General features: G+C 43.4%; 2 protein-coding genes across 3 annotated transcripts in view; one reads left to right on the top strand and one right to left on the bottom strand.

Moving 5' to 3' along the window:
- The window catches only part of LOC107390377 (SPRY domain-containing protein 3), a 91,121-nt gene extending 79,608 nt beyond the window's left edge, over positions 1-11,513 (bottom strand). Inside the window, exons 1-4 of one of the 2 annotated variants that reach the window (XM_015967042.3) lie at positions 11,140-11,513; positions 9,241-9,359; positions 5,215-5,290; positions 138-262 (exon numbers count right to left, since the gene is read on the bottom strand). In XM_015967042.3, coding sequence (XP_015822528.3) covers positions 138-262; positions 5,215-5,290; positions 9,241-9,359 — 320 coding nt within the window. In that variant the 5' untranslated portion in view covers positions 11,140-11,513. Of the gene's footprint in view, positions 1-137; positions 263-5,214; positions 5,291-9,240; positions 9,360-10,893; positions 11,080-11,139 lie in introns of those variants that run through there. The other variant, XM_054745727.2, reaches the window with a different exon arrangement.
- A 69-nt stretch (positions 11,514-11,582) lies between these two features.
- Positions 11,583-17,858, top strand: LOC107390376 (insulin-like growth factor-binding protein 6). Its single transcript, XM_015967040.3, has 4 exons — positions 11,583-13,722; positions 14,467-14,501; positions 15,099-15,218; positions 15,368-17,858. The coding sequence occupies exons 1-4, from the start codon at positions 13,386-13,388 to the stop codon at positions 15,479-15,481; spliced, it is 606 nt and encodes a 201-aa protein (XP_015822526.1). The 5' UTR covers positions 11,583-13,385; the 3' UTR covers positions 15,482-17,858.
- The last annotated feature ends 2,112 nt before the right edge of the window (positions 17,859-19,970 follow it).

Here is a 19,970-nt window from a genome sequence, read left to right as displayed (position 1 = left end):
CTCATTAATCATCATTAACAACAACAATAATGAAAATGATAATAATATAGCTCTGCAGGGAAAAGAAGCAAAAATATTCCAATAATGCATGACAGAAGGATTGCGCTGTAGCGTGTCAACGAGTGTGGTGGACTTACTTGCCATTGTCAGCGTGGTAAGCTACAGAGTGTGGCAGCCAGCCGGGCTGGTGGTCCAGTCTGTAAAACTTAGGCACCAGGCCCACAGCAATGGTTCCCCTCACCCCCGTGTCCACGATTGTTACCTAAACACACACAAATATCCCCACAACAGTCACACTTTATGTAATCCACCACAACTGTTGTTTGCATACACAGTATATTAAACGTACTATTGTTAAATGTAAAGCGGGAGTATGAAGCCAAAACCAAATATCTAAAATGTGTTTGAAATTAAACTTAATCAAGAAAAAGGAAGCACTCTTAGAAACCTCTGCCTTTCACAGACAATCCGACTAAACATTTAGAAGAAATTCTAAATTTCATTACTCCACAATATGCTTTTCATGATGCATTATTTCAATAACTCTGCAAAAAAAAAAAAACATCTAAAAATCTTATGAGATACTTCTGTATTCACCAGAGTGTAATGATCACAGCTTGTAATCCGAAAACCACTCAGAGATTCATCCAGCTGATTAAATAATAACCAAACTATGACATTTGTCCCTGAGGCCTAGTCTCCAACAAGGCTCAAAAGCATGAATGACGATCAAAATAAATGTAAAAAAAAACTTTGATAAACCTTTTAATGACAGTGTTACTTTCAACTTACCAACACCTCACCCAACACATTATTGTACCATAGGTTTAATTAATGCATTATAACACAATTATTACAAACACTCCTATACATCAAGAATACAGCAAACATGAGACACTTGCCATCTAACAGCTTATGGAGAGGGCTTAGATCCAAATGTCTGACATACAGTTTTGAATCAGACTGAAGACCCAATTCAGAGAAGATTGTAAAAGCATTAAACGGATATTCCACACCAAAGTAAAGTTTTGTCTGTCGGCATATTCCCCAGAGTTAGACAAGTAGGAAATAGCTCTTTGTAACCAGCCCATTCATTCTCTTGATCAGGCAGTACTCCTTTAGCTTAGCATAAAATAATGTCAATGAAGGGTAACAGCTAGCCTTGTGTGTGGAAAAAAAAATCATTAAAATTACTCAGTAGTAGGCTTGGGCGGAATGACCATATTACCGTTTATAGCCAGTAGGGCTGGTCAATAAATCGAAATTTATCATTATTGAAATTTCTGACTCTTTTTCCCATGTCAATAAATTTGATGATAAAAAAGTTAAAAGATGTGTGTAGGTTGGCATCGTTCCTGTCCCTTTAAGATGTACCACCTTGAGCCACGTAAAAATGTGACTCAACGTATCACACGTGACAGCCCCATCTAGTGGACAACTATTGTTTCTGTGCCGACCTGTAGTTATCGTCCATTTATCGTTATCGAGGTGATATCCTCAATATATTGTGATACTGATATTAGGCCATATTGCCCAGCCCAAACAGCCAGTGTTATAAAAATTGCAACGTGTCAGTTCCAATATTGTCATTAAAATAAAAAAAAAAATTAAAAGAGGGCACATAGGAGACAAGGATTGAAATAATATAAATAAATAAAAACATTACTAGAAGTCATTCAATGTATAAAACAAATGTGTGGTTGCATTTTTCATCCATCCATACATTCTCTAAAGCTTATCCAGAGTTGGGTCGCAGGGACAACAGTCTAAGCAGAGGCCCAGACTTCCCTCTCCCCAGCCACTTGGGCCAGCTCCTCCGGAGGAATCATAAGGAGTTCCCTGGGCAGGCGTAAAACATAGCCCCTCCAGCGTGTCCTGGGTCTTTTTTTTTTTTTGGTCTTCTCCCGATTGAACGTGCCCAGTAAATCTCACCAGGGAGGCATCCAGGAGGCCACCTAAACTAGCTCCTCTCAATGTGGAGGAGCAGCGTGTCTACTCTGAGCCCCTCCTGGATGACCAAGCTTCTCACCCCATCCCTAAGGGAGAGGCCAACCACCCTGAGGAGAAAACTAATTTCAGCTGCTTGTATCCGCCATCTCGTTCTTTGGAGAGGACCACCACGACTCACTGGGGATCGAGAAGACTAGGCAGATACACACGCACGCGCACACGCGCACGCACGCGCACGCACGCACACACACACACATCTACACAACATATTTACCAAGTAGTGTTTCTATGGTTACATTGTGATTTCTTAGTAAATATTCTATTTGGTGAGGGATGAACTTTATTGTATTTATCCTGGTGAATCTATAATTAAATGGGTAAACTAGCTGTAGCACATTCAACGTCAAGGAAAGTAAAAAGTTATTATCAGGAGAGGGAGAAAGTTTAAGTGGTTAGCAGCAGTGTGCTAGCTGATGGCCCCCTCCATGAGGCCACCACAGCTCAGCAGAACATCATTGTAGCTTCTTCTGGGGAGAAAAACACTTAGAGAGAAAATAAAGTTAACAGCTGAAATTGCAGAAAATAATACAGTTAAAGAGCAGATAGTAGAAGAAAGTAGTAGAGTGTGAAAAGTGGTCAGTGTGTCCTCCAGCAGTCTAAGCCTATAGCAGCATAACTACAGAGATAACTCTGGATAATCTATCCTATTTAGATGTAGGCATGTTGGAGGCAGGGCAAGGGAGAGCCGTCTTTACCGACTGTACACTCCACCTCCCTCTACTCTCCCACTTGTCCAGATCTGGGCTAACATCAGATTTTAACCATAGGCCCCATCAAATAAAAATGTTTTAAGCCTAGTTTTAAAAGTAGACAAGGTGTCTGCCTCACGAACTAAGGCTATGAGCTGGTTCCACAGGAGAGGAGCCTGATAACTAAAAGATCTGCCTCCCATCCTAATTTCAGATATTCTGGGAACCACCAGTAAGCCTGCAGTCTGAGAGCGAAGTGCTCGGTTAAGAACGTATGGAACAATCAGATCACTGATGTATGATGGAGCTTGATTATTAAGAGCTTTATATGTGAGAAGGAGGATCTTAAAATCTGTTCTGAATTTAACAGGCAGCCAATGTAGGGAAGCTAAGACAGGAGAGATATGAATATTCCATGAACCTCTGGAAGAACTCCTAGACCCTGAGGCAGCTGTAGCTCAGTTAATTTCCTTCATATTGGCCTAACATTTGCTGTCGTGGTAGCAGCAGTTGTGACAATGTTTGAAAGAACAATAATTAAACAAAGCGGGAAGCAGCAAAAGTTCAGGCGGCCTCCGTGCAGAGAGAATGTGGACACGAGCAAAGCTGCACGACGTCTTACAGTAGCAGTCAAACGGATTCCTTGTGAAAGCAAGACAAGTGGAACCGAGGAAAGCAGTGACGCATATGTCTACAGAAGCCTGACCTTTATCAAAATAAATGCTCTTAAATTCTAGAGATATCTTACAAACTGACAGCGTTTGCGTCACAGTGTGGAGGATAATGTATTGTAACCTCTCGGTAATGACCCAGAAAAAACCCACAAATCTAAATGTCAGAGAGATCCGTCAGAGCTAGAAATGAGACCTTTGTTTGTGTGAAGAAAAGTTTCACATCTGACAAAAAGTCACTTCCAGCATGTTATAGCAACATCTTACAGCTACACAAATAATACTGATGTCCTACGGAGTCAAAGTAAAGGTTGGAACCATTTTGATGTGTTGCGATTGTGTTGTGATTTGCCGTCACTCCACATGTGTTCAGCTACCAGGTTCTGATGCTGCCCGATCCTGGTATGCTCCATATTTAGCCCACATTGGATCACTTTCTAAATAAACTTTTTTTTTCTTTTGAAGACTAAAGTGAGAGAAGTTTGCATCCATCTCTGGAACAATCCTGCTCCAGTGTGCACCTTCTACAGCCAACCAGGCTCAACACCAGCAGCTAATTTGTGGCTGAACGTCAGAAAACATCTCGTCAACAATCAGCTAAATACTTTTATTAGATTTTAAGTATCTGCTGATACCAAGTCCCAATCGATTCTTTTCAGCAAAGAATTTAAATTAAAAAAGGATATACTCTTTAGGCAAGCATTAAAACAAGAAGAAACACACATCCAAGTTGTCCTTCAAGTTTCACTTTCCTTGTTTGAGAAGTGCACTGATTAAAAAACATGTTTATATTATGAGCATGTTTAAAAATAGCAGCGTTTCTTTTATATCAAGTTGTTTGCTCCTTCACTATGCAGCTGCTTATTGACACACGTTCCCACGCCTCAACAGGCAGGTTAACGTTTCCCTGTACAACACCTGTAGCTAATGCAAAGCTCGGGAGTTGCAGCAGACTTGGAAACCTTGATGTTTCCCAGTCTGTTGGCAATTTCTCTTTGTTTATTTGTTCTCTTTGTTTACTTGCGTATCTTCTTCTGTCAGCTGGCTCCACGTTTTTCATGGAGCTGTATCCTTTCCAGCATGCTGAATGCCCAATATGCACACGTTACAAGTGTCTGTAGCTCTGCCTTCTCCGTTTGGGTTAAAATACCGCAAAGCTGCAGAAATTTTTGCTCTCCTAAAGAGACACATAGCTTTGTGTTAGCCTGCTTGCTAATAGCTACACCTTGGTGTCTGAACCCCTGCCTGCCGTAAATTCTCTGACGTTACTGAAATTAAAACTAAGCTATTGTTATTCCATTAGAAAATCTCCATCTCTGGATGAATTTAAAAGTCACAACTGTTGTTTTAAAAGGTTAAATCCAATCTTTTTTTCCCCAATCTCAATCCTTTAAAAAAATCACATGATCGTGCCCACATGATCAGATCAGACCATCTCTACTACATATAAAAAGCAGTAAACCAGCTTTGCAACATAACTAAAATAATGTTATTCAGTTTGCCTGCTGAAAAAGACTCATACTGAAAGATACCACCTAACCCACAACCCATACATGATTTTACGCTGCTAGGACATTTTTCATTTTTTGCACTGGTGAATTCTGACTGTAGAGGGCATTCCAGATGTAATATAAAGTTAAGATAATTATCAGCAATTGCACTCCTAAAGCCTACATTGATGGTTGGGTGGTAAAGCAATCCTGTACTCAACAAAAATTTTTTTTAATTTTAATTCGCAAAACACTCATTGTCTAGAATTCCGCTGCATGCTGGAGTGGTCACGTTACATCTGGCAGCAAAGTCAGTTATAATACACACCGATGCTGTCTTGCAGAACAACTTACCTCAAAGTAGCAGTTTCCCTTTGATAGTGGATGGCCGGCTACATAGCAGCCCACTTCCTCAGAGTTCCCTTGGTAACTGCAGAGGAAAAAGAAAAATTACAGGTTACCAATCAGTGTGACTCCAAACAGGTCCAGCTGTTACTTTAACTATGAGACACCTCAGCTGAAAGAAAATATCCCACTTAGGGAAATATGCAGAAATTCTACTGAAGATGATGGCAATGAAAGAAGATGCAGAACTAAATGTAGTTAAATTGGAATAAATATATTTAAAACCCCTTGGTCCAATCAGTGATTGTCTCCTATTTACCTAAATATAGGCCTCTGGAATGTTTGTGTGTACGTCAAAATGGACCAAAGAGTGATGAGGGAGGGTATATTACCCACATATTAACTTAAACTTAGAGCTGTGCAACAGTGAGTTATATAACCATAGAACATTAACCCTAACACTTCAAAAGATCACAAAAGAAAGTAATTAACTAAAAGCTACTATTAAATTCTTTTGTCACATTCTTTTTTGCAAGCATGCTCTTATTTGACACTTCCACAGGCTAAAATGCTTGTTGTTTTGGAAATGTAGCACAAATAAAAATGACAGAATGAAAGAAAAACAAAATGGTGGCAATGGCGCTTTTCCAAAAACATAAAAAAAGACACCATTATTTTGTTCTGGGCAATACAAAAGTAAAACACAAAAATATTGATAAATTACCAAAACAACACAGCCAAAACAGGTTGTCGGGTGAACACAAGTTTTCATTTAGTCTTGCTCTTTCCTCATGTGGCAATTAGCTCTTGCTTTAAAAAAAAATAGAAATTTGTACCGATTTCAAAGGTAAAGTTTTTCCCCCATATTTCCCCAATCACATATATAGTATGGGATATCACATCCTTGCGTGGTTTTACTGAAGACACCTTTAATCACGCCTTTAGGCCACATAAGGTGTGATGTAGGGGGCAGGATGAACCTGCCTATAAATACCCCTTCTCACACATCATGCACACACACCTTCCAATTAACCTCTGCCAGCTAGCTGCAAGTAAGCACTCTAGCTTAACTGTTCAAGCCGAATTAGACCGCTGCCTGCTGGTATGTGTTCCTATTCACCTAGCCTAACCCTAACCCTAGCACCACTGAACTCCACTAGCAACTACGTTATTGGGCCTCATGGTTCGGGATGAACACCCGGCCTGACTTGAAGAAGCAGAAGTCTGCTATACGATCCTGCCCGCAGGGATTCAGCTTCATGCTCCATGACAAGGAGATATATAAAGCTTGCCAAATCTGTCTCGGCATTGTCCACACCAGAGGGGCATTGACAGAACCAGACGCATGTTCGTTCTGCAGCCAGCTTAGGCACTCAATGCTAGAACGTAGGGTCATTTTCATGCTAGGAGAGGCTGCTGTCTCCTAACAAGTCCCTATGTTCTCTGAGTCGAGAGACCTGGCTTCGTCTGAGTCTGACGAGGAAGGCTTCTCGGTCACAGTCCTCGCTCCCAGCTGGACAGACCACATGGACTTCATAGATGGGCTAACTGGGACCCAGGACAAGGACAATGGCGTCCTGCACATCCACATGGATGACCGGAGTATGTCGGGAGATGGCGATTTCTCAGCGGCTCAGTGTGAGACACTGACCACCATCACCGCCTTTCCAGTGACCACCAAGGACGACCTCTCCTTTATTCCTCTTTGTCGCCGTGTTGGCGAGAAACTAGACACTTCTCCAGCTCAGAAAGCCTTCATGCTTGCAGGGCTTTTTTCTTCCATCAAAGCCGGCTGCAGTCAAGAACTGGCTGCCCATGTTCCCAGACTTTGTGACAGAACTAACATCCTGCTAGAACAAGCCGCTGTCCACACGCACTACTGTGCCTGGTTTCACCCAGTATGTGGACCTCGACTGAGCCGAGAAGGGCAGACTGGTTGGTCTCCCCTCAATGGAATCACTCTGGCAGCATACCTGGTGCCATCACACACCTGGGTGCGAGTGGCTCCCCTCTAAGCAATGCAGGTTCTCTGCATCCCAGCTAGCAAAAATCTATCAGGCTCAGGCAACCACCACTTGCTCTGAGTTCAGCTACCATGCTACAAACATACCAAGTTGTGTTCCTGTTGGAAATGGGCAACCATATGCCACCTGACAACCCCCTAACCCCCCTCCTGAATGAGATTCAAGTAACGGCCGGACTACATTTTCCGTACACCCCTCTGTGCAGCGCTCTCACTGAGGGGGGGAATGGCATCAATGGTGGTAGCCCAAAAGGCACCTGTGGCTAACCCTCTCAGAAATCCCAGATAAGGACAGGGCTGTGTATACGGATGAACCAGTGTCTACTGGGGGGCTTTTCGGGCAGTTCTTGGATGCTATACAAAGTTTGAGCTCCGGAAGAAGCAGACCAAGGCGCTACGATGCATCGTTCCCAGATGGGATGCAAGAAGCAGGCCCGGTACGAGCTCACGCAAACCAACGGCTACCCCAGAATGATCGTGCCTGCAGCCACCGGGGATGTTCTTCAGCAGCCACAATCCCAGAAGCAAGCTCCTCGGCAGTCGGCCTGGAGCAAAAGACCACCCCAGAACTTCAAGCAAGACTCTTCACCTCAAAGGAAGAAGACGCACTCGTCCTAGCAACGAGCCGTCTCCGTTTGGACCTCTTGAGAAGGGAGACATGTTCGCTCTGTGGTCCAGCCTGCCTTCAGAGCATGCAGTTCATGTGTTCTGAGACCCAAGCCTCAAATGGCGCTGCGTTCCCCACCCACAGTTCCTCAAGCAATTTTCCACAAAACACACAACTGTTTATTCTGTGACAGACGTGTTGATAAAGAAAAAATAAATGAATAAACTCAAAATCAACCATTACCTGCATGCCTCAGGGCATGTAAGCCCACAGAGATGTTTCTCCCTGCTCCGGTAGAGGGCAGCACCTCCTCACCCGTTGTATGACAGGTCAGTCATACAATGTGTGGAGAAAACTGTTGCTATGGGTTACCAGTTAAAGTTCCGGGTCAGACCAACACGTTTCCGCTCGGTTGCTAACATAATTGTGGGAATCGAAGCAATGACCGTTATAAGAGAGGAAATAAATACCTTACTGATGAAGGGAGCAATACGTATGGTCCCACCTTCGGAAACTAACAAAGGTTGGTACAGCTGCTACTTTGTGGTGCCAGAAAAAGAGGTGCATTGCAAACTGTGCTTCCAAACTATATTGCAACTCTTGGGCATGATGCTATGATCTCAGTGGTGCCGCTCGGACTTCTCCTGACGCGCACGTTTAAACACTGGACCCATCCCCACCAGCTGTACACGACATGTCATCTGCACAGAAAGCTAACCATAGCAGCTGCTTGCATGCTGGCCCTTCGCCCATTGAGGGAACTGGGTCTCCTGCACCGAGGTTCACCAATAGGCTGAGTGTCCTTCTGCAAGGTAGTGTGCACAGATGTTTGCCTGAAAGGGTGGCGAGCAATTTACGATGAAGTGGCGGTGAGAGGGATCTGGACTTCAGCTCAGTTCAAACTCCACATCAACTGTTTGGAATTGCTAGCAGTCTCACTGGCTCTGAGAAATTTTTAGAGGATACTGAACAATCAGCATGTTCTGATACAAACAGACAATAATACAGTGGTGTCACACATAAATAAACAAGGGGGCACTCATTCGCTCCCCCTGTTGGATCTGTCCTGCAAACTCCTTCAGTGGTGCAGCGTTTGGCTTCTGCCTATCAGTGTGACTCATGTACCGGGCACCTGAATCTGGGAGGGTACTTGTTGTCCAGGGGCAGCCCAATGATGAGAGAGTGGAGGCTACACCCACTAGTAGTGGCTCAGATCTGGCAACGGTTCGGGAGAGCAACGGTAGATCTATTTGCAACCAGAGACAAGACTCACTGCCCCCTGTACTTTTCGATAAAAGATCGGAACGCTCCACTGGGGGTAGACGCACGTGATTAAAGGTGTCTTCAGTCAAGCAGCTCTGGCTAAACCAAGCTAAGTTAATAAAGCTTAGAAGAGCCTGCTTACCTCAGCACGTCTCCATCCTTCTGCAGTCTCGCGTATCTCTCTTGAGCAGGGCGACCATCACGAATACGGCGCCTCAGATTCAGAAGGCATCGGTGATGTAGCATGTTAATATCATCCATCTGAGTCAAAAGACAAATGAATAAAACTAAACTGCAGAAAGTAATTGAAAATACTATTATTTTACTGGTTCACTTGTTTGTTTAATACAAATCTGCAGTAGTCTCTGGTATGAATGAATACCTTGTGAGTCACTCTTTAAAAAAAAGTTATTGCACAGCTGTTTTAGGAGTAGACATTTTTGGGAGGAGGAGAAGGGGGGGCTACAGTATTATTATTTATGATATGCAAACGTTTCACCTCTGATTAGCTAAGAGCAACGCAACTCTTCCCTGCCCTTTTCCCTCTTCTTTTTGGGTAAAAAACTGCAACGTTGCTGTTTTATTTTCTCAAATAACACAAGTCTGAATGCAGTAACAGGCTGGCCATCAGGAGCATGGATTCAAAGTAGCTTTATCTCCTTCACAATGTCCAGGATGCTTTTCTGCTGCAGCCTGACAGCAGAGATTTCCACACTAGAATGTCGAGAGACTTTTTAATGTCCTCGACCTCCTCAACTGTTTGAATCCATTTCGAACCACATTATTCAGTCAGTCCAGGATGTGTCCCAACAGTTTCCATGTAGTTCGAAAATGTTAAATTAACTTGAACTGAGCAGGCTAATTGTTCTTACAAAGACTTAAATCAGCTCTGACTATATTTTTCTAGCGTTGTGATGCAATCATTAAAAATGCAGCATGCAATCATCATCCTTCAAGTTTACGAGCAACAGGTTCGCACACCAGGTGCGGTCTTCTGCTGCTGGAGTCCATCTGGAGCAGCTGTTGTGCTTCAGAGATGCTGTTCTTGTCAGGATCATTGCTTATCGGAGCTGCTACTGTCTTTCTATCATCTAGAACCCGCTGGACATTGACTGATGACTGTGGGTTTAAATCCCAGTAGATCAGCAGATTCTGAAATAATCAAACCAGCCCATTGGGCACAAACAATCATGTCACTCTGATAAAATCAAATGTCTTCTATGTTCTGATGATCAGTTTGAAATTCAACAGGTCATCTTTGCGATATCTAGTTGCCCAGATGAACTGAGCTGTTGCCATGCGGCTGGTTAGTCATCTACATTTGTATTAATATGCAGCTGTATATAGGTGTACCTAGTAAAGTGGCCTTTGAGTAAAGGCGGAAGTGCGTTTCATGCCCTTTCCAGCGATTTTCAGCTAAATCACGCAAAAACTAAGGAGCCGGTTTATACAACACCTCGTAGAAGCGAAACAACTAAAGGAAAAAGTACGTGTTGTACTTCAAAGCTATAATGTATATGTATTTTTTTTATATTTTTTGTTGAATGCGACCACAGATAAGGATGCGCTCTTCATTAGACCACTTCGTGACTGAAGCAACGTCCAAAATCAGACGTGTCTCACCCGTTTACTCAAACATTATACTGGAAAACAACTAAAAATTATGAAAACAAAAGATTCATCTTTATAAAAATGTCAACTCGTTGCATCGACGCTGGGAGGGGGCGTGTCGCAACATATTCTCTCCAGCTAGCATAATTCCAGACAGTTAGCTACAAAACTGATTTGAACTCACATTCGCATGTTTAGCAGCAGCACTGCTGACCTCCTCGTTAGTGGACAGCACTTTAAAGACGTAACAATATGCTTGTCACTGTAAAATAGCTTGAATGTAGCCGTAAGCTAACCTTGCTTTAGCTTCTTTAGCGGAGAATGACGGTTAACCTGCTTAAGATTCGAGCCGTGAAACCAAGGTGAGTGGAGGCAGAGAACAGGGCTGTGCTCCGTCATTTATGTGTCTGTTGATCAGTTAGTGACTTACCTGGAATCCGTTAATAAGACAGAAAGACACACGTGTCCATCAGGGGACCCTGACATCTCACAAAACTCTGGAAACTAGAGTTCAGCGCTTCTCTGTGACGCCAGCGTCTCCAATTCTTAAACAACCAATCGCAGCAAAGTTTGAGAAGCAGCTTCGAGACGTTAACCAATCACGTGCTCCTGGTGAGTCTGCGGCCCTTTGCATGTTATCCTGGTTCAAGGGAGCGAAGGCAAGGCAAGGCAGCTTTATTTCTATAGCACATTTCATATTCAGAGGCAATTCAATGTGCTTTCCATTAGCAAGAACATTAAAATCAACGTGACGGAAAATACAATTTAAAAACAAAAAAGAAACTAAGTTAAAGTTAGAGTGAGCAAACACAGTGCAGAAGGTACAGCATAAAACATTTATTCAAAGGCTGATGAGAACATGAAGGTTTTCAATTTTCATTTAAAAGTTACTAGAGTTGGGGCACATTTGAGGTCATGAGGAAGCTGATTCCATCTGTGAGCTGCGTAGGAGCTAAAAGCAGCTTCACCCTGTTTGGTTCTGACCGCTTCCTAAGGATCTCAGAGCCCTGCTGGGCGCGTATACCTGAAGGAGATCTGACATGTATAATTCAGTAATTTTAAACAGAAGAAGAACATTGATGGTTCTAACAGGGGATTCGACTGACTTTTATGTTTGACATTCAGTCCCACTGCTGGAAAACTCGTTAACCAATAATTAACGCATAACTAACAGATCAGGATGTTTTAACCCATAGCAGCCTGATTAGTGGGAACTAATGTACACCCAAATTTCATGAGAATTATTAAGCAGAAAGATGCTGAAAGAGGATATTGATGAAGAAAAAAAGACTCATCCAAAACCATGGGTGTATCTCGGGACATCCTCTTGTTTTGTGGAAACAGACCTCAGCCTGGTGCAGTTGCTTGCAGGCTGATGGGAACACAAGGAGGCAGCTGATTTGTGCTCTTGTTGCCAAGACTCATCGGAACAGCAGACAGCTGTGATGCAGATTTGAGCCACGCACAACCCTGAATTCCAACAACGAAGTGTGTTTGTGCTTTGAAGAGCTCAATTCCTCTTTTATGCATTTCTACTTGACACTACCCTAGCATTAAAGGTTATATGACTTGAAAGTATCCGCTTCAGGTTACAGTTTTTATTGTGTTTTTGTTTTAATACTCTCTGTATATTAGGCAAAGATACACGTTTTAGACACTCTACATTAAAATCCCCTTCAATAATAAAATGACACACACACACAATTGCGCGCACGAGAAGCACCTTAGTGTCACCAATGGATCTGTTGTGCATCTTTTTGTTCTGTGGGAAGAAACTGCACCACGGTGACAACTAATGGTTGTATTTGGAGAACAAGCTAATCCAATAAAATTAACAAAATTAAATCATGAACCGTAGTTCACTGCCTAACCGAACCTGCATAAGTGTCCTTTAATCCGTTTTTAATATAATGAATGTGTTTGTATATACACACATTGGATTTTTGGGTGCATTTCCTTAGGGTTCAGCTCAGTAAATACTGGGTGAAGTTTAAATGAGAAAGGAAGACTGTTACAGGTGGTGTGGAACTGAGTTGCGTGTTAGTACAGGACTAACTGGATTTGAAAAGGAGTCTGCATCTGGTGGAGCGGACAGCATTGCAGTGGCAGCACTGATGGAAGCACATTTGTATTTGTTACCATGACAAACCTTCAAGAAGGTGTTTGGCATTGAAAAGAAAGTGCAAAAATCTAAACAAGTGTTTGTGCATTACAAATGCATCACAATGCTGAACACAAGTGCAACGAGGACTACATAATAGTTACAAGGAACGATTGTTGGAGAGATTTTCATAATTTCTGAAAAGAACATATTCCACCCTCCACTTGCTCTCCTCCCTGCTACCTCCCTCTCCGTGTGTCTCTCTCTCTCTGAGTCCCAGCCCCTGAAGGTGTCATAACTGTGCTCTCTCTCCTGCTCTCACTCCCTCTCGATCACCGCCTTTCAGATCTTTAAAAGCCGGGGCTTTGCTGTGTCTCTCTCAATCTCCATTTGTGTCTTGTGGCACTGCAGGGGACTCGACCAGCAAAGCACCAAGGACAACTGCCACACAGAAGCAAGAAGAGGAGAGAGGAGAGGGAAGGGAAGACAGAGAGTGATATATATCCAGAAATAGCATCAGCCACATTTAACTGACAGGGAGTGACAGTGAGCAGAACCTGAGACCTGGACACAAAATGCCTATCCTTTCTAACTTAACAGCTGTTGTTTTATTGTTGATTGCTCCTTGCGGATCATGGGCCGGAGCAAACCGCTGGGGCCCCTTCAAGGTCTGTCCCTCCTGCAAGGATCCTACGGGGGCAGGTCGGCCCCCAAGGGACCCTGATGTGGCTGGCAGCACGACAGTTTTGGCCCATGGGGAGCCGTGTGGTGTGTACACCCTGAGCTGTGCCAAGGGGCTCCGCTGTGTCCCCCCACCCAGGGAACACAGCCCCCTGCAGGCTCTGTTGCAGGGAAGAGGCATTTGCGCCAAGCACATCAGGACTAATCCCACCGAGAAGCCCTACCCCACAGGTAAGACACTTTACATGCACACACGTACATGCTGTTACACATGCATTTGCACGAATGCTACAATTAAGCTTAATGCACATGGCAGATTCTCTATAATTCTGCACACTTTGTCCACTGTTTATTGCATGCGATGCTATGTCGCTGACCAGGAAAACATAGGCTTGTTAAAGTGACATTTAGGTTTGGCTGCTTTCGTGCACCACAACTGAATTTGCAAACCTCCATCCTTGAGTACTGCGTTGCAGCACCCCTGGAGTCACTCTGGATTTTTTTAATGTATTTTCAGTGCTGCTACTGAGCAGAAATTATGGTTCCAAGTCAGATTCAACAAGCCCCAGCAGTCCCTGCATAGAAATGTTGTGTGCTATAATGTCTCATCCTTCAGTTCAATGGTAGGGCTCGTGATAATGATCTGTGCCAGAAGCCGGCTTCTCTGGAAGATAAGAGAATGAAACTGTCACAGTGTCACCTACCTGATCAGGATGATCAGGCTGCTATCCACTGCCATGATCTCCATCTACTGTTCAAAAGGAGACACTGCGATTAGCTGGATGAAAAGGAAAAGTACTGATGAAAATTAGGTCTCTTATTAAAACGGCAAACCGCACACGGAGGTCTCCTCACAATCTCACTGGATCCTTCTGCAAAAAAAAAAACTGGCACAATATCTCACAAAATAGAAATATTGTATGGAATTAAAAACAGTGTTTTCCATTCTCATGATGGCATTTCCTTTCCTCTCAGGTCCACATCCCCCACACTTGGGTGAGATTGAAAAAGTAAGTTTGAGCTCTTAATCTGCTGTCTATAATAAGTAATACTCATTCAACCTGTTTTAAAGATTCAGACTGTTTTGTGATGCACGGAGCCGTATGTTAGCTTTTGTCACAGATCTGCAGCTCTTTGTGCTCTTGCAGCAGCATGTACACGCGCCGCTCCAGAGCCATGCATTATGGTGCATGATGTGTGTGCTGCTATGCGGCAGAACAAATTGAGCGTGATGCGAGTCGGGGAAAGTTTGAAGCTGCTGCTGCAGCTGCAAATTTTGAATTGCGAGATTGGTTTTGGAAGTGACGTGCAGGCAGCTGAGAATTCAACAACAGTTAGAAAAACATTGTCCTTTTGGTTTATCCTGTGACCTGAAAAGCTCAAGCTCTGTGTATTGATGTGCCACATAATATGACACAATATGGGTATTGTCTGCTCCTGCCGGGAATGCTGCACTAGAAGCTAATCCTGTGGGATTCATGAGCACTTGTGCGGTGATGAAAGAGGGTTCCACCTGAGGCGAGACAGCAGCGTGTCACTGCCTCTTAACATGCTCCGTCATTGCTTCTGGTGATGTTTGAAGTCCCATCGTGCATTGCTGCTTTCAGGCACCCTGCCGCAAACTGCTCAACAGTGTTCTGAGGGGTCTTGAGCTGACCGTCTTTCAGTCTGACCGTGACATCTACATACCCAACTGTGACACCCGTGGCTTCTACAGGAAAAAGCAGGTAAATGTGTCCAACAGCTTAGTCACTCATTAGCTTTTTGAGCTGTAAAAGAGCCATTAAAAAGTCTCTCAATATTTCCCTTGTTTTCTCTCCATCTTTACCTTCTTCCACTTTTAAAATCTCCATCCCTTTGCTTTAATTTCACACAGTGCCGCTCCTCCAAGGGCATGCAACGTGGCCACTGTTGGTGCGTGGACGAGCTCGGTGCTCCCGTGCCTTCGCGTGCTAGAGAGGATGGCACTTTACCGTGTGACGGGGAGTGAGGGACGAGTCTGTCCCACAGCTCTGAGCCTGGAGGAGGAGGAGGAAGAGAAGCTGGAGCACAGGGAGAGGAGGGTGGCTTTAGCATGTGCTATACACTGCCTGGACAGGAGGTAGCAGGGATAAACCACTTCCTATAAGGGAAACAACACACACGCTAATGTCCTCTCTCGCAGCAAGACACACACTCTTCTTAAAGTCAGCAACAAAAACATCTGCCTGAATGTTCAACAGCTGCAGCCGCGTCCTCTGCGTCGTTTCTGTGACACATCAATGCTCCGTGAACTGCCTCAGCAACCCAAGCAGTGTTACTCTGAATGATCTCTGCGTTCCCTGGCTCTTGTCCCGGCTTTTCTGCTTGATTTTATTTTCTTTCTTCTTTTCAATTTAGAATAGCTGACACTGCCTGTGTTCATTCTGATCTCAGTGGGCTGAAATACTGTTACACAGGTGATGCGTTGGAGAAACGCATCCCTCACCGTCCTTTCTCCGCCTCTCCAAAGATACACTGATATCGTCATGACTAACTGATTGAAAGCGTTTATATTCACTACTAATTTATTTTTGAGTAGGTATTTCCATTAAGTACGGCTTGAATCCTGTAATATCATCAAATTTAAAAAATTTGGCACAGAAAGTAATAAACATTTATGTTTTGTTGGTCATTGCATTGTTGCAACAATACTTCTCCGTTCCTTTTCTTCTTCTTCTTGCTTCTGATACAGTTGGAAAGCCTGATTAGTCACCTTCACTGCCAGGTTGAAGTTGTAAGGATTACGTATTTGTTGATGGAGCAGCACAGATTAACATGTGGGTAGCTCCAAAATATGTGCCAAATTTAATTTAACATGTTTCAGTTGGTATTCACTCTTGTTCGGTTTCTTGGTTGATTCGATGATTAAACTTTTCCTCGGTAACTAAGAGGAAAAACAAACACATATTGGCCCTTTTTGATTTTTTATTTTCCATTTTCACGGTCAGGAGCCTCGGCACTTTGAGAAAGCCGAGGTGTACGCAGCACAACAGCTGGGCTCCTCCTTATGCTGGTCACCAGTCTCGTCACACGCTGTTTTAGGTTAACCAGCATAGTGGTCACTCAGAACAGTGGTTTTCAATCCTGGTGCGGGAGAACCGGCGTCCAGCATGTTTTTGTTGTTCCTCTGCTCCAACACATTACATTCAGCGATTTATCACCCGTGCAGCAGCTTGTTAAGCTCTGCAGAAGCCCGTTTATCACCTGCTGATGAAAATCAGGTGTGTTGGAGCAGGGAAACAACAAAGACATGCCGGTTACCGGCCTTCCAGGATCAGGACTGACCCCTTCATAAGCTGTTTGAGAGCTGTCAATAGGTTATTTACCAAACACCCAGCCCTGGACCACACCTGCCAGCACGAAGCTCAGAACCAGAAGGAATACCACTGGGAGAACGTTGCTTTGGATTTTGACAGCTTATGGGGGAGCTTTTGTCACACCTTTAGAAGTTTACACCTTTTATGTCTACTCAATTCTTACAGTTTGTACCTTATAGTAGAAGAGACTGGTCGGGTTTTCCAACTGTGTAAGATTTAAGACCACGAAGCTTCAACGCAAAATTTAAACAAAAATCAGTCAACCGAAATGTCCTTACCTTTTGGTCTCAAGCTAATATAAGAATAAATGTCAAGAGACAGTAAGTCATAACTCTGGATACCTCTGTAGATTTTGTTAGTCATAACTATAATTTCATTACTTCATTTTTTGTACATATTTTGAAATTTTGTGCTCAACTGTTTGTTTGGAAGCGGCAGACACAAAGCTCACAGCTTTCCCCCTTTTCAGAAACAAGTTGTAAGACATATTTTTATACACTTCAGTATATTTTATATATGAATCGTTGATTTATTTAATGAACTACAGTACAATGCCATGTATTTTTATATTGTCAGCAGTTTTTTTATTTAAAGACAGAGATTATTTTATTTCATGACAGAAAGAGGTGTTGATGGCAACGCTCGCCACATTCATCAGTTCAACCACTGTACATGTAAAGCTCAGTCCTGTTCATGATACAAGCTTTGTTTGTGTTTATTTTGGGGGGTGAGTTGAGAATGTTCAAGTTACGCCTGGATTTTACTTTGATATATCGAGTCAACTTGGATTTCAGAACAGGAAACGGATCGGATTTGTTATTTGTTGATGTCTCTCCTATGTCCTTGCGGAAGTCTTGAATTTGTGTGCAACTAAATAGAATTAATCTATTTCTGACCAATCTTGTTGTGCCAGTGTGTGTGCCGTGGTGATAGGTCTGTGCACAAAGGACCTGTAAGACGTTTGCAAATACAAAATAAACTATAATATAGTAATAAAAACTGAGAAGAATAAAACATATATTAATATAATATATTTTGTTGAGTGGGTTTCATTTGAGTCAGAAGATGAGTGCTGAGTCATGATGATGCCATTAAAAAGACATTTGAACAGAACCTGGAAGCTGAAGCCAGAACTAGCAAGCATGCAACATGATGAGCCACCAGTTGTGTGCATAACTTTTATAGACACGATGTCTAGATGTGGCCGTGGTGGAGAGTCTTCAGATAGAGAGGCCTCAAACTGAACTGCTGTTTGTATGGATAATGTTGTGCCTCATTGAGCCAGAACCTCCAGCAGGTGGTGGGATGGTCTTTGGATAAAGATTAGTACTTCTGAGTCTAAGGCCACTGTCCTTAGCCGGAAAAGAGTGGCTTGCCAACCCCAGGATGTGGAATCACTCAAACAGGACACCACAAGGTGACTTGGGGCGGCATCTTCTGGGTGCATCGATGTGGATGTGTTGTGGTGAGGAGAGAAATTAGTTTGTAAAAAGCAGTCAGTTTACCAGTTGACCTACACTCCAACTGTTGACTATCGTCATCAAAATAATACGATGACGTACGCCAGCACGTTGCCCTCATATGATTTCAAGTATGAATGAATGCCTTGTGAGCCATGTTCTGTGGAAAAAGCTCAGATTCCCCTGTTTCAGGGCAGTCCGGCAAGCCGTCCTATATGTGAATATATACACTCACCTAAAGGATTATTAGGAACACCTGTTCAATTTCTCCTTAATGCAATTATCTAATCAACCAATCACATGGCAGTTGCTTCAGTGCATTTAGGGGTGTGGTCCTGGTCAAGACAATCTCCTGAACTTCAAACTGAAGGTCAGAATGGGAAAGAAAGGTGATTTAAGCAAGTTTGAGCGCGGCATGGTTGTTGGTGCCAGATGGGCCTGTCTGAGTATTTCACAATCTGCTCCATTACTATGGGATTTTCACCCACAACCATTTCTATGGTTTACGAGGAATGGTGTGAAAAGGGAAAAACATCCAGTGTGCGGCAGTCCTGTGGGCGAAAATGCCTTGTTGATGCTAGAGGTCAGAGGAGAATGGGCCGACTGATTCAAGCTGATAGAAGAGCAACTTTGACTGGAATAACCACTCGTTACAACCGAGGAACGCAGCAAAGCATTTGTGAAGCCACAACACGCACAGCCTTGAGGCGGATGGGCTACAGTAGCAGACGACCCCACCAGGTACCACTCATCTCCACTACAAATAGCAAAAAGAGGCCACAATTTGCACCGGCTCACCAACATCGGACAGTTGAAGACTGGAAAAATGTTGCCTGGTCTGATGAGTCTCGATTTCTGCTGAGATGTCCAAATGGTAGAGTCAGAATTTGGCGTAAACAGAATGAGAACATGGATCCATCATGCCTTGTTACCACTGTGCAGGCTGCTGGTGGTGGTAGTGTAATGGTGTGGGGGACGTTTTCTTGGCACACTTTAGGCCCCTTAGTGCCAATTGGGCATGGTTTAAATGCCACGGGCTAGCTGAGCATTGTTTCTGACCATGTCCATCCCTTCATGACCACCATGTACCCATCCTCTGATTGCTACTTCCAGCAGGATAACGCACCATGTGATAAAGCTCCAATCATCTCAAATTGGTTTCTTGAACATGACGATGAGTTCTCTGTACTACAACGGCCCCCACGGTCACCAGATCTCAACCCGATAAAGCATTTTGGGATGTGATGGATCGGGAGCTTGGTGCCCTGGATGTGCATCCCACACATCTCCATCAACTACAAGATGCTCTCCTATCAATATAGGCAAATATTTCTAAACTGACAGAGGACTTTGATTGGCCCATTAAACAGATAGAGAGTTGTTATTGGCCCATCAAACCGACAGAGCACTGCGATTGGTCCTTTAAACAGGTAGAGCACTATGATTGGCTCACCAAACTGACAGAGCGCTGTGATTGGTCCATCAAACAGATACAGCGCTGTTATTGGCTCTCCAAACCGACAGAGCCCACGGTCCTATAAATCAAAATCATTTTGCTTTGGCCACTGCCTGACCTGGCAATAATTTAATACATGTTTCTGAAACTGTCTTTCACATTTGTTTTTCTCATTTATACCTAAATTTGTCTGTTTTCTAAGGAGAAATGACAACAATGAGTTTT

Source organism: Nothobranchius furzeri, chromosome 15 (genome assembly GCF_043380555.1).
Source record: "Nothobranchius furzeri strain GRZ-AD chromosome 15, NfurGRZ-RIMD1, whole genome shotgun sequence".
Taxonomy (NCBI): Eukaryota; Metazoa; Chordata; class Actinopteri; order Cyprinodontiformes; family Nothobranchiidae; genus Nothobranchius; species Nothobranchius furzeri.
The sequence above is the reverse complement of the archived record's forward strand: the minus strand, read 5'-3'. Positions and strand labels throughout refer to the sequence as shown.

Coding starts and splice junctions, on each gene's coding strand:
- LOC107390376 (XM_015967040.3), top strand. CDS start 13,386: ATGCCTATCCTTTCTAACTTAACAGCTGTTGTTTTATTGTTGATTGCT. Junction 13,723..14,466: donor CGAGAAGCCCTACCCCACAG/GTAAGACACTTT, acceptor CTTTCCTCTCAG/GTCCACATCCCCCACACTTG. Junction 15,219..15,367: donor GCTTCTACAGGAAAAAGCAG/GTAAATGTGTCC, acceptor AATTTCACACAG/TGCCGCTCCTCCAAGGGCAT.